We start from the raw sequence: 14350 nt of genomic DNA, 5'->3' as shown, positions 1-14350 counted from the left end.
TTTCAACCTAAACCAAACTGAGTTTCACTATGCCATTACCAGAAGAATTCTTAAACCTGCCCTATAATGGTGGAAGCCTCAGTCTTCTAAAATCAAACCCTGTTATTTGCAAAATATGACACTTGGAAAGCTCAATTATGTTCGTAAAATAAATCATATATTCTGCTGCTGCTGAAATTCTAGAAATGGAAAAATATCAATACTTTAAATAATCTTGAAAACTGATACGGCACAAAAGAGCTGAACACTGCAAAAGGCATGAAAAAGAAGAGAGAGAAAGATTATGGTTATAGATTCATGCAAAGCAGCAAGGTGAAAGGCAAAGTTTGTCAAATGTTTCCACATGATATGCCCCTGCCATATGGCAATAATTTACTCAAAGCAGTAACCTCAGAGAAACTATTCAAAGATACTAATCTAGATACAGTAAAATACTTAGTGTATCAAGACTGCACAGTAGCTAAAATACAACCATGATAAAGCACACCTTCTCTAGGAGAAACAGATTCCTATATACTAAAAACAATGCATTTGCATGGCAGGCACACAAAGTCACACTTTAAGCTCTCGATACATTCCAGAAAATTTGCTTATTTATAAAGTTTGCTAATTTACTGGATCATACTTCAGAAACAGTTTGCCATGGCAAGTAGCAGTAAGCGTGGTGTGCTTCGTTACTGTTACCAGATTAATTCTGCTCCAGTGTGAGCCTGTTCTGTTCCCAACACATTTCAAGTTATAGTTTATCCATCACAACGATATCAGAATGTCTCCCAAGATTTCAATGTGAAACACGATTAACATATAGCTTGTGTGCATATTCTGAGTCATATGTAAAGAACAAGCATTTTCCTTTGCCTCATCTTTCACCAACTGATTAAATTATACTATTTCTGAGGCAACTAACATAAGTGACTTCTCATGAGTGGCATCTCACTTGAGAACTCAAACCATGAATGTAAGAACTTGAAGTCCTCTGGCTTCAGAAAAAAATCTGAAATGTATTATCCACCATTTTTTCCCCTAGCTGACTTTGTATCACACATTAAATGCATACACCTTATTTCTGAATTTTAATATAGTTACTTGGTTTGGGCTATAAAACACAACCAGCTTTTCCTCAGTTCTGCTGCATAACTTACAAGAAGCGTATACTGTATCAATGTGTGTTGCAAATATAATGTCGCAAGGAAGCTCCTGCTACATTTCCAATACACTGGTGTTAGTGCATAGAAAGGTAGCAAAGTTTAAAACACCTTCACAATGTAACGTACCTGTCTCTGACAAAGAAGTTTTGATAATGCAATAAAGGCCTAAGAAAAATAAAATACTTATAGATCTGAGCTAATATTTTCTAGGCAAGGTTTTGTTTGCTGTTTAACACTTACTGGTCAGTTATTAGTGCTCTCTCTTATTGGAAGAAAAAAGAAGACCATCAAAAATTAAATTCTACCTCTGTGTCAAGAAATCCAGTTGTACTCAGTGGTCTTTTTTCTTCCAGCACTACTGCAGCAGAATTTATAGCCCAATCTTTTACTAAATCTTTCTGGTTCTCGTTGATAACAGGCCTATTATAATCCTGGCTGTCATCCACTCCAAATACCTGAAAATGAAACAAACCATTACATACATTAACCCAATACCATCCTTATACAATGTTCAATGTTAATGGATGGATGGTGGCATGCTGGATAGTGAGTTTAAATAATTTTTGTTGTATTACGCTTATCTGTCATCTTGGTGAAATCTACAAATTAAACAGAAGAGAGATCTACAGCAATTTAAAAAAAGAGCAGAAGTCTACGTCAACACTGTGAAAATTCAAGGAACTGCTAGTTGGAATGGTCAGATATGAAAAAATGACACTTCGATGAAAGAAACAAAAGGTAAAGCCAAAAACATTATAAAAAACATTTTACAGTCCATTTCCCAATTAAGGAAAAAACCAATTACTGGAACCATCAAATTGTCAGATTTTTGCCATTATCTAGTGAAAAGAAGAAATACAAATGCTTACATCTGCTACTAACACGCTTATTGAATTCTCTAATACAATCAAAATTTCAGGTTTTCATTTGTCAGGGACTTAGCAGATATTAGCAGTCCACCAGGTCTCACAAACCATGTAGCCATATCTCATTCCAGATGTGACTTGCCATAGTTGTTCTACTACACTGTTTCAAACTGATACTTATATTAACCCCTTCCGCTTGTGATAGAATAATTCTCCCATGATATTTAAAACCATTGCTTATAGAGAAAAATACTATAAAAATGTTACTATCAAGGCAATTTAGTAATAAGGACTTAAGCAGAAGATCCAGCATATTGTCTGTCAAATTAAGGAATACGAATTGATTTCAGAACTGATGTATACTTCAAAGTTATTTCAGAGAATATTTTGTATCTTGGAAACATATAATTTGTAAAATGTATAAACTTATTGCCTAAGAAATGACGAACTCACTACTACTAAGGATTCGGACATTAAAAAAATTACAGAATAAAAATGGAAAAACCCCATACACATTAAAATTGGCCGCTAAAAAGAAACTAACATCAAAAATTGTTTTGTCTTAGAGAAAGACAAAGAAAAGGAAAGAAGGAAATGACCTCCACAGATGTTACCATCCTGTAAAAAAAATTTCTAGTGCAAAAAAAGGTATTTTTTAAAAAGAATTATTTTTTCCCCCAGAACTGTTTTGTAATTCAGTTTTGCACAGTAAAGCTAGAGGACTTCTTTATTAAAATTCTGAACAAGATTAGTGTATTTAAAATGGATTCACCACTAGATGGCCACAAACCATGTTTTTTTAGTGTCTGAGAAGCAGATGGGGGGGGGGAAGCACGCTGTCACTCAACTCCTGCTTATGCTCTTCTACATGTCCAGAAAGATGTTGCTATAGCATTCATACGTTTGTAACTGAGGAAGCTTTTTCAAATGCATTGGATCTGTATTTTGCTTTTGTGCAAAAAGCCTGCTTGCTGCAATTCTAAAATTCAGGCAATGCTCCCTGATTTTCAATTAATACATAAATCATGTCTAGATACACCTATGCACCAGTTGCTTAAGAGTATTTAATAAATATTTCTTTTCTTAAAAAAAAAAAAAAAGTGTGACATAACATACGCTTTCTCTTTAATGATGTACTTTCGATTTATACAGTTGTAGCAATTTTTGAAGATAGCAACCAGTTATCATCCACTGCCTCCTTTCTTTGACTATATCCCTAGTCTACAGCCACTTATATTTGCAGACACTATTATTAGAAAGGAAGGGAAAGCATCTTCTTCAATAAATGGGTATTTTTGCACTACACATTCATTTTACATCTCGGAGCACGACAATCACCTGCCCCGTCGAAGTTCCATTGCTACACAACTGTAAAGCTCCTCTTCTCAGCAAGAGAGATTCACACAAGCATGATCTAGCCCAAAGACTAAATTTCAGAACTGTGATATATAAAATCCCTTTGAAAACAATGCCATTAATACATAATTAAGACTTTAAATATGAAAACTATGCAAAACATAAAACAACTCTTGTTTAATATTTGACAAAATTTAGAACATCACTTACACACCCGTCACAAATCTGCAGAAAATTAAGACTATCAGAATTTCAGGATTAACTGATCCACTTGCACTGTTCACCAAATAATGAGAATATACCCTCAACAGAAACAGCCATGGAATAACCTGAAGGTTTCTGCTGGAAACCGTCTCTCTACCATTTAGAAAAATGCAATTTGTACTTTATGGGTTGTTATGATAAGGTATGTGTGCAAACAGTGGGCTGTTGTGATTGAAGCCTGAACAGAGAGAGGCCTGTATCTTCCTAGAAAAACAGAATGGCATTCTTCAAGGCTTCCAATTGTTCAGATGTTTCTGTTCTTTAAGTGATCTTCATGATCTCAAAGTCATTTAAGGGAAATCTAGGTGATAACTTAACCAAACCAAAAGAATCCTGAGGAAATGCTAGTGACACCCATCGCTGCATCTCCTACCTATTTATACAAAAAGCCTCTTTCTGTAAAGCTTGTATTTGTCACAAGCAGCAGCTACAGCTTTAAACAGAAGCAACTACCATCTGGAGTTTGATTGTGTTTTGGGGAAGAAAAAGACAAAGCCAGATTCCAAGATACAGGATTGGACATGGCAAGTTTGAAAAATGAGAATGCCTTTTTTTCTTTCCTTTTTGATAAAGGAGGTAAAGGGAGTCCATGCATTCATTTATTACTTCCAAGAACTTTCCTAACCATCTCAAATCACACATATCCAGCACACAGTTGTCAATGAAAAAAAGTTTCCTAAATGTTTTACACTTTTTTCTATCACTGTAAACAATGAGGACTTTCACAAAATCATGAGCATGCATTTTTGGAGAGAGTCTGGAGGGTGGGGAGTAATATGTTTATTTTTTAACTTAGGTAGCTGTATGTACCATGAAGAAAACAATTCCTAAAATCTTTTTTAAAAAACAAAACAAAACAAAAAAAACCCAGATATTAATGCTGCTTTTTAACCAGATATCATTTAAAAATTAAACTACTAGAGAAAGGTATTTCCAAGCTAACAGCTTCCTATAAGCAATCATTCTCTGGAAAGTTAAAAGTTGTCTGCCTTGCTCTGTCCTATTACTGTTTATTTTTATGAAATTATATTTTAGCAGAAAGACTATATTATTTCATTCTGAATGCTTCAAGTTTCATAAAGTTACAAACTAAAAACCAGGAAAATAACTTTCACAGAATCCCTGAAATCTGACTGACAGGAAAAAATCTAGGCACTACACCAATCTGTGCCATTACATGGAGATCCTGCAGGGTCTCTGCCACACGGCTGTAACGGTGGAACTGTCAGAAACCCTGTATACTGGTGGTGGTGTTTAAAAATAACTACTTTATTGTTATGAAGCATGAAACAATTTCCATTGCAAATCAGGACATTTTGAATGGCAAGGGAACAATGACAACAACATTGCTGTAGAAAGTCAAGTCCCATTTATGAAATGTAGTCGACATAATTTTGTTTAACCTGCAATCCAGTTGACCTCTTAAGCAAACGGATTAACAGGTGATAGACAGACTGCATCCAGTTTTGGTCCCCTCAATACATGAGAGACATTGTCTAATTGCAGGGAGCTCAGCAGGGGCCACCAAGATGGTCAAGGCTGGAGCACTTTCCATGTGGGGAGGGTCTGTGGAAGCTGGGCTTGATCAGTTTGGAGAAGGGAAGGCTTTGGGGGTGCCTAACGGCCGCCCCCAGTACCTATGAGGAGCATATCAAGATGATAGCCAGGCTCTTCACAGTGGTGCATGGCAGGAGGACAAGAGATAACTCGCATAAGTTGAAACGACAAGTTCAGGCAGGATATAAAGAAAAGCTTTTCCACTTTGAGGACAGCCAAGCAAGTTTGCCTACTCTCTGTCCTTGTAGGGTGTGAAGACCCAAATGGATGAAGTCCTGGGCAACCTGTCCGACCTCAAAGCTGACCCTGCTTTGAGCAGGGGCTTACACTAGAGACCTCCTAAGGTCCTTTCCAGCTTATGTGATCCTATGATCCTTAGTGATCCTAGGTAATAACTTAGCATCTCAGGTCAGCCTTCTAGCTCAAAGAGTCAGTCTTGAGAAAGCCCAAAGGGAAATCCAGTAACTTCTCAATTGTGGAACTGCCAACACTATGGCTGACATATAATGAAGTCTCCTAAATCAGCAGGGGAAAAGGGAGTTCCTGAAACATACTTTTCAATTTCAAAGCAATGAATGGTAAACTCTCCAAAGACCCCCCGGTGATACTCCGATTACACTCTGCGGTTCCACCAGTAAAACAAAGGGACAAAACAGCAGGCTAAGAATATAGCAAGTCCCAAAGCATCATGCATGGGAATGATGACTAGAATAGAATGCAAACTTAGAACGCAAACTCAGCCTGAAAAGTACAGAGGTGAAGTACAAAATAACTGATGGCAAAACAATTGCACCTTGATGTAAATATTAATAAATTCCACCACTTTATGTCAGCAACAGTTTTCCCGATATTGTAACTGAGAATATAACTTTATCTACATAAACCAATAATTTTTAAAATTCTTTATCCAATAACAACCAATAATTAACAAAATCTATGTAACACAATACAAGCAAGAAGCAATCATTGCAAGAAGTAGTGGCACATTTTTGGAGACAGCATGAGTTACAGGACCAAGTCTGAGCATGTGCCTTGTCCTCTTCTGCAAGGGCTAATTTTGTAGAAAGCAGAGTAATCTGTTTTGGCAGGCCATACGCATTTCCCTGTGAAAACAGCTCGTGACTCAGGGCACACCTGCTTGTCACTATAGCTGAAACACAGCTTTAACACGAGCTAGCTTTAGTGATCGTGAATCGGTCTTGTTCGCTCTCCTTTCCTCCCTCCCCTGCCACCCAGCAGACTAATTAATATCTTTTATAACAAAGATGAACTATACTAGAGGTCGGTATAATGACTTTAGGATTAATTATCAAAAGCAATGATTCTTTTAAAACCATAGAAGCCATTTTTCTTTATTGATATATACATATATGTGAGACCTTCTAGAAATTAAAATAAAAACTGGTCAGAAAAATTAATGGCAACAGGAATAATTTTTCTGAATCAAAAGGAAGAAAATGGGTTAGCTAAAAAAAAAAAAAAACCCAAACAAAAACCAAACACAAAACCACCCCACTTGATGTTTTCCTTATGTGCTTTTTATAAACTTCAAAGTTCTTGAGTAAGAAAAAACTTTTTCCAGTTGCGTCTCATTTACATCCCTTTCACAATTCCTGATGCTGGGACTTTACGCTTACTTTCATTTATTTTCAGGACATTAATTTTAAACTATTTCATGGTTTATGAAGATCACACTGCAGTTCTAAAATATTATAATTACTCAGTACTTAATGTCCACAGATCTAGTTCTTCATCCAAATCATTACTGAAGATACCAAATCAATAGAAAAAAGGTCTTATTTGAGACTCCTAACAGATATGTTCACTCAGTTTTTATAGCAAATTATGGATATTAGAACAGGGATTCTATTGTTCTGCATACATACTTACTACACAAAGCATTAGAAAGCATTTCTACGAGCACTATCACAAACTAGGAGCATAAATTTTATTCAAAATACAAATCTGAAGAACTTTACCCAGTTTTAAAATTTTGAGTTTCTAAAGTTTCCCCAGTAGTCTAACTGCTGTAGTCTTAACATAAAGGATATGCAGTAATTGCTAATAATATTATTGAGATTAACAGAAAACCAACAAATAAATTATAAGGATTCCAGCTGCAATTCAGAGAGCTAGAACTAGGAACCCATCCGTTAATTATGGTATTTGTAAACTAAAAGTATTGGAGTGATTCTCCTTCTATTCTTTCAGATCCTAACAACAGTTACAGCCACAATCTGGAGACATATTTGAAAAGGATGATGATTTAAATGCTATTAATTTCCATGCAGGCAATCTGTATACAAGGAGCAGAACAAAACCTAAAGGGGAAGTCAAAGATGAACAGTTAAAAAAGCAAACTAAATCAGAGCAGAGCATAGGTAAAAGGACAAGGGACTATACTTTACAGTGCATTAAAGATCATGGCAAAAGGACCATCGCAAAATAAAACAAGGAGCAAGTGGTTAAATTTGAAATAAGGTATTTGCCATTGTAAAGTGATGGGAATGTAAATTCTAATAGCAATTATGTTTCATAACTTTTTTGGGGGAAAGGAAGATCACGAGTATATTTGATTGTCAGGGAAGTCAAGTAAAAGTAGATTTCAGGAACTGAGCTGTGAACTGACACAGTCAGACCAGCAAGGAAAAAAAAGGGGGCGCAGGGGAGAAAGGGAAGAGACATGAATTTGGAAACATAAGCAGGATTTGGACACAGTTGGGATGTACTAAGCAAGATAAGCCACACTCAGAGGATGCTTGACTGACAGGCAGAGAGGATTCCAGGGAGCAGGAAAATGGAAGAGGCTTCAGATCCATATTGCAGATCATCTTGGCAATGCTGCGCTTCATGTTCAGACTGAGCTCCTCATAGTTCTTCCAAAGAAGGCAGTCCAGACATTCATAATACACAGTAAACTGGTTGTTGAAAGTCAGAGTTACTGATCAGATAGCAAAGACAAAAGGCAAATATTTTCTTCCCACCTTTGAGAAAGTGTGATGAGCCAGAGTACAATGCCTAAGCTCACTTTGTGTTTAGCTACTGCATGAACTGTGTTTAACCAAGTTGCTTCTGAGAAGTCTGATTTTAATAGCTTTCACTTGTTCTTGGCAGTTATCCTAGCCATCCCAGGCGAACAGACTGCGTTCTGTGCAGGGTATATCTCATGAATAGCCATGGATTTTCACAGAAGCTGTTTATGTCGTTTTAACTATATATTGAAGATATAGAATCAGATGCAAGATGCTCTGATATAAAAAAAGCTATGTAAGCAAATGAAAAGGATTAACATGCCAAGTCTAATAACTTCCTCTTACCAGACGCCAGTTACATATTTACATGCAGACATATTTTGTACCTGTTTGCTATAGAGAAGAACTTGTTTTCTTTAGAATACCAAATTCAAAAGGAAACATAAGTTTAGAGACCGTAAGACTCCCCCCCTCAGAAGAGAAAAAATTACAAACATCCTCTGAACTCCTGACAAAATTTATACGTTCAGATGATTTGATACACTTCAACTGTTCTACTGCTGTTTCAGCACCGTATTCATAAAATACAGTAATTCTGCAACCAAGACACTCTGTGGGGCTAAAAGGCATTCTTTCTAGAAGAAATTGCTGAAGAAACGGTAAAAGCAATTATACCCAGAGGATGTGAAAAGACAGAAGGTCTGATAGTCATTTTCTGAAAATAGATAGATGTGTCTTGGTTCCTTAAACAGTCACTGAAACACGCTGAGATTTTTTTTCTCCTAACTTACTTTCTGCCTGTTGATTCTTTTCAGGTAATTTGTCATTTGTAATACTGCAAAAATTTGCCACGAGGAGTTCCGTAATGTGTATGTTAACTCCATAACAAGAGGAGTTGTAACAACGTGTATGTTAAGTATCGCAATGAAAAACATTTCCCCTTCCCTACTCCATCTGCACTATAAATATAAGTTTTTGGATGAACACAGTTTTAGTAAGAGTTCAGAATACACATTTTCTAATAAAACTTGCAGATATTAAAAAAAAAAAAAAGTTTTTATTTGCTATATGGCTCCGTGTTTTAAAATCAATCCCTACTGTGCATTGGACACTATTTACAAATGATGGAAAACATCCGAATTAGTCTATACTTCTCACACAACTAGACTGATATACAAAGGTAACAATGTAATAAAATACCTACTGATGATTTTCTCACTCTTATTTTCAAAATATTTAGCATAACATTAATCTTAAAACTTGTCAGTCCACAGTTCTTCATTTAGCAGTTATTTTATGCTTAATACAATGTTTCGTGCTATCTGCAAGATTATTGATAAAATTCTAAGGTTTGCAGCAGAGAAGACAAGATCTGGTAAATAAGCTTTACGAACACTTAAAGCAACAAAAACAACACCAAAATCATTCAAAAGTACGCAGTCCTTGAAGAACACATTAGCCAGTAACGTAATATGGTATGAACAGACATACCCTGGGAGCAAAAAGAGTAAGGAGATTCCATTTTATTATAATTGCCTTTCAGAATAGATTCCCATTCATATATGTACTTGAAAAACAAAAAGTCAAAACAAACTGAAATGTAAGTATCATCGTGAGCAGAAAGATGTAGGAAATGAAAATGGAAAACCTGGTATCTATATGAACACGAATACAGCTTTCCCTCCAAAATCATTAGTTTGTCCAAATTTTTAAAGAGGAAAAAAGAATCTCAATCAAGATTTTTTCAATAGAATGATATTTTATATATACTCTTTGCATAGTATATAATTAAGTAAAATTAAAGATGATAGCATGTACATTAAAAACAAGCTCATTACTATTATGGCCTGTCTACCCATATAAACAAAGACTTTAAAACACCATCCTTTTCCAAGTTAAAATAAATTGGAACATGATCTAAAATATGAGCTTTGCATTGAAAAAAATCATTAAATGGTCACAATAATTCTTTTTGAAGATGGCAGAAGGATGGATTGAGGTTTGATTTTGGTACTTTTTTTTGAAGTTTTACTTCTGGTCGGGAACCAGTATGTTGAATATGACATCTGAAATTACTTCACTAATGAAAAAAAAATCAATTATTTATCAGGAAATTTAAATGAATATCACATAATTGAAGAAAACAATTTTGGGACTGAAGAAAACTTTATCTAAGCCCAATGTTTCCACATGCATATGAGCTGCTATAACATTGTAGATTCCCTGGTTAGCTAGGCTGATGAGAGTTGAAACCACATACAGCCTCTATTCTGTTCCTTCCCCTCCCATACATACACAGAAGAGTTTAACTCTGCTATACTAAGTTCTATAAAGTATTTCTATTCAGAAATACCCTGAAATTAAATTGGCTGAAGAAGAAAAACAACAAAAAACCTAAACAAAAGAAACAAAAAAGGACCCCCCCAAGAAAACCCCTGAAGAGCCTGCAAAAAATTCATTGAGCTGCTCTTTATTTATTGCAATAACCTTAAAGTATTTAATATTTCAAACACATCCAGAATTATTTGCACATTCATTTATTAAAATTTATTACTGGTAATATTTTTGCTTTATTGAAAAAAAGGAAACTCATTAGCCTCATAATTTGCACTCAAATCAACAAAAAGGAAGATGAACTGCAGAAATATAATTTTGAATTCTTTCATCCACTGACAGACTTACCTTTTCTGTGGCCTAGGAAGATTTTTTTTAACCTCATATGATTGCTGAGAACAACTTCAATTCAAATTGAACAAATTCAATTATTTAAAAAATGGAGAACAGACAGAAAATTTATAACTCAGTGCAAAATAGAGAACAATTGCAAAGTGTTAACACAAGAAAGCACTGAACCTATCTAAAGGGCAGAACAGCTGGATGTAAAGGAAAACCAAATCCTATGACTGTGTCCCATTTACCCGTGTATTTTGTGTTAAAAGTAACACTGAAAACATGTTCTAAATCAAATCAAGATCCTGAATTTGTTTTATTTTGTACTTAGCTGTTAGCTGCAACAACAGGAGTATTATTCTGCTATGAAGAGTTGTCGCTTTCTGAAACTATTTGAGTAGAGAATATTGTATGCCTGGTATGTTCAAGGTGGTCTTTGTAGTATGTAAGAGCAGCTTTTCTCTTTTACACATTGATGAAATTGCTCTCAATGTCAATTTTAAAAAGAGCTCTACAAGTATCAAAAGAGAGCCAGCATTTATTATTCAATCATAACTTTCTTTGATGTTATTAATGTATTTATTTTCTAAACCTGTTTGCCTACTAAGCAATTCATACTTCCCTATGAATTCAAGTGACAGTTGAACACCCGGATGCAGAAATATCATTGGCTAATGAAAGGACTCTTAGGAAGCAAAGTTCATTGCTATTTTTCACGTGTTCTCTACTTATAAAGAACATTAAGACACAACCATACATTTATACTGTAGAGTACAAGTGAAAAGAACACAAGTTTGTGAGGAACAGCACTGATCTTGCTTAAAACTTGTATTTTGTAAACTAAAGGTGACAGAGGACCATATGGAAACCTATGGCAGAATAAAAATGCAAGTGAACTAGTGACAGAAGAGGGAAACGTACAACACATTTCCACACCACTAATACTGGCAGTATTCACTCACGTTTCTATATATCAAAAAAACCCAACAGGATATATCTACCTGGACTTTAGTAAGGCCTTTGACACCGTATCCCACCACAGCATTCTCCTGGAGAAACCGACTGCTCACGGCTTGGATAAGCGCACTCTCTCCTGCATAAAAAACTGGCTGAATGGCTGAGCCCAGAGAGTGGTGATGAATGGAGTAAAATCCAGTTCGCGGCTGGTCACGAGTGGTGTTACTCAGAGCTCAGTATTGGGGCTGGTCCCGTTCAATGTCTTTTATCGATGATCTGGATGAGGGGATCGAGTGCACCCTCAGTAAGTTTGCAGACGACACCAAGTTGGGTGGAAGTGTTGATCTGCTGGAGGGTAGGAAGGCCCTACAGAGAGACCTGGACAGGCTGGATCGATGGGCCGAGGCCAACTGCATGAGGTTCAAGAAGGCTCAGTGCCGAGTCCTGCACCTTGGTCACAACAACCCCATGCAACGCTACAGGCTTGGAGAAGAGTGACTGCAAAGCTGCCTGGCTGAAAAGGACCTGGGGCTGTTGGCTGACAGCTGGCTGAACATGAGCCAGCAGTGTGCTCAGGTGGCCAAGAGGGCCAATGGCATCCTGGCTTGTATCAGGAATAGCGTGGCCAGCACGACCAGGGAGGTGATCGTGCCCCTGTACTCAGCACTGGTGAGGCCCCACCTCAAATACTGTGTTCAGTTTTGGGCCCCTCACTACGAGAAGGACATCGAGGTGCTGGAGCGTGTCCAGAGAAGGGCAACAAGGCTGGTGAAGGGTCTAGAGCACAAGTCTTATGAGGAGCGGCTCAGGGAGCTGGGGCTGTTTGGTTTGGAGAAGAGGAGGCTGAGGGGAGACCTTATTGCTCTCTACAGCTACCTGAAAGGAGGTTGTAGTGAGGTGGGGGTCGGTCTCTTCTCCCTAGTAACAAGCAATAGGATGAGAGGAAATGGCCTCAAGTTGCAACAGGGGAAGTTTAGGCTGGATATTAGGAAAAACTTCTTCACCGAAAGGGCAGTCAGGCCTTGGAACAGGCTGCCCAGGGAAGTGGTGGAGTCTCCATCCCGGGAGGTATTTAAAAGACAGGTAGACGTGGTGCTTAGGGACATGGTTTAGTGGTGGACTTGGCAGTGCTAGGTTAACGGTTGGACTTGATGATCTTAAGGGTCTTTTCCAACCTAAATGATTCTATGATTTGGAAGAAATAGTAATAATGTCAAGTTACTAAAAAACAGAATGAGTCAGAAGTCCTAGAATATGTGGTTCGGAGAAAGTTTCAATAATACAAGATGGAGTTTGTGTGCATGGATTTGTGTTTCTTGTGAAAAGCCAAGCTGCATCCTATGTAAGCACAGGAATATTGTGGAGATAGCATTCTCACCAGCCGATTGACTGAAGAGAGAAGGCAGTTACAGTGGGTTACAACTGAGGACTGCAACTGTTTGCAAATTATAATCACTATCTCTACAATGGGAACTCTTACAAATCTTTCCATTCAGAAATATAATGAAATGAAATTCGCTTAAGCAAAAAAACCCCAAACCCCTAAGCCATACTAATTTTCCTTCTGTGACAGTTTCATGTTTTGATATCTGTCCTGGACATGTTACATGTATATGTATTATATTTTAAAATAGAAACAACTATGAAATCTTATGATAACTGCTTCTCTGCCTAATAACGTAGCTGGAGATTTCTCCTCATGTCTACAAAATTTGATGGGTTTTTTTTGTTTACTTATTATTTAGTTTTTAAAATTTATTTTTTTAGTTATTCTCCAAGATGTTTGTTTTGTTCTAAGAGATATGACACACCAGTTCTAAACATAAGCAACCTGTTCAGAGCTGGCCATAAGCCACTGCTATTTACTTCCTCTAACAATATCTTTAAGATTTCCGAATAAAATTCGAGTAACAGCACAGAAGAAATAATTACTAGTATTCCTGAAATACTAAGTAATTACATCAGTTTCTGTCATGGCTGATCTAAGCATAGAAGATTTTAAAATACAATCAATCCAAATGATGTCTGATTTTAATTTCATTGGCTCAGCAAATACTCTAGGTGTTGAAAGTTGTGCAAGACACAAACCTCAATGGTTTTGGAATGTTTCATTTTAGGTAAGCGACAGACATGCACTCCGAGACAGTGATCACTGCAGATAAATGATTATACCTCTCTCTTGGGGAAGAGTATCTCACTAAAAAGCTTTTCTCTGTTACTTAGAAAATGCCTTCCTCTTTCCTTCTGGTTATTTTTGTATCTTTCCCACATTCTCTTTGCAAAAGCCAGGCTTTAAAAGAAAAAAATAAAAAACACAAATATGATTTTTGTTATTCTGCTCTTTCTGCTGTAGAGATAATACTTTTTTCTTAGAAACTGAAGAGTAGCAGAGGAAGAAATGGATCCTTGGCCATCTAAATGAAATCAAGATGTTGAATAAGCAGGACATCATCCTTTTTGGATTTTTAAAAGCATTTCACATAAGTATCTATTTTCCTTGAGTCTATTTCCTAGAATCTTTAATAAAAGGCTACATTAAGCAAAAATGGTACTTTTGAAG

General features: G+C 36.5%; 1 protein-coding gene across 3 annotated transcripts in view; it reads right to left on the bottom strand.

Annotated features, from left to right (window-relative positions):
* Positions 1 to 14350, bottom strand: part of CEP170 (centrosomal protein 170) — a 104966-nt gene that overhangs the window by 38336 nt on the left and 52280 nt on the right. For 2 of the 3 annotated variants that reach the window (XM_082306961.1, XM_082306962.1), the window contains exon 10: positions 1454 to 1603. The exons of the other annotated variant lie outside the window; for it this stretch is intronic. In XM_082306961.1, the coding sequence (XP_082163087.1) occupies positions 1454 to 1603 (150 nt within the window). The remainder of the gene's footprint in view (positions 1 to 1453; positions 1604 to 14350) is intronic. 3 annotated transcript variants of the gene reach the window in all.

This window comes from Platalea leucorodia (assembly GCF_965183815.1).
Source record: "Platalea leucorodia genome assembly, chromosome: 3".
NCBI classification, from domain to species: Eukaryota; Metazoa; Chordata; class Aves; order Pelecaniformes; family Threskiornithidae; genus Platalea; species Platalea leucorodia.
Note: the sequence above shows the minus strand (reverse complement) of the source record. Positions and strands in the feature narration are given on the sequence as shown.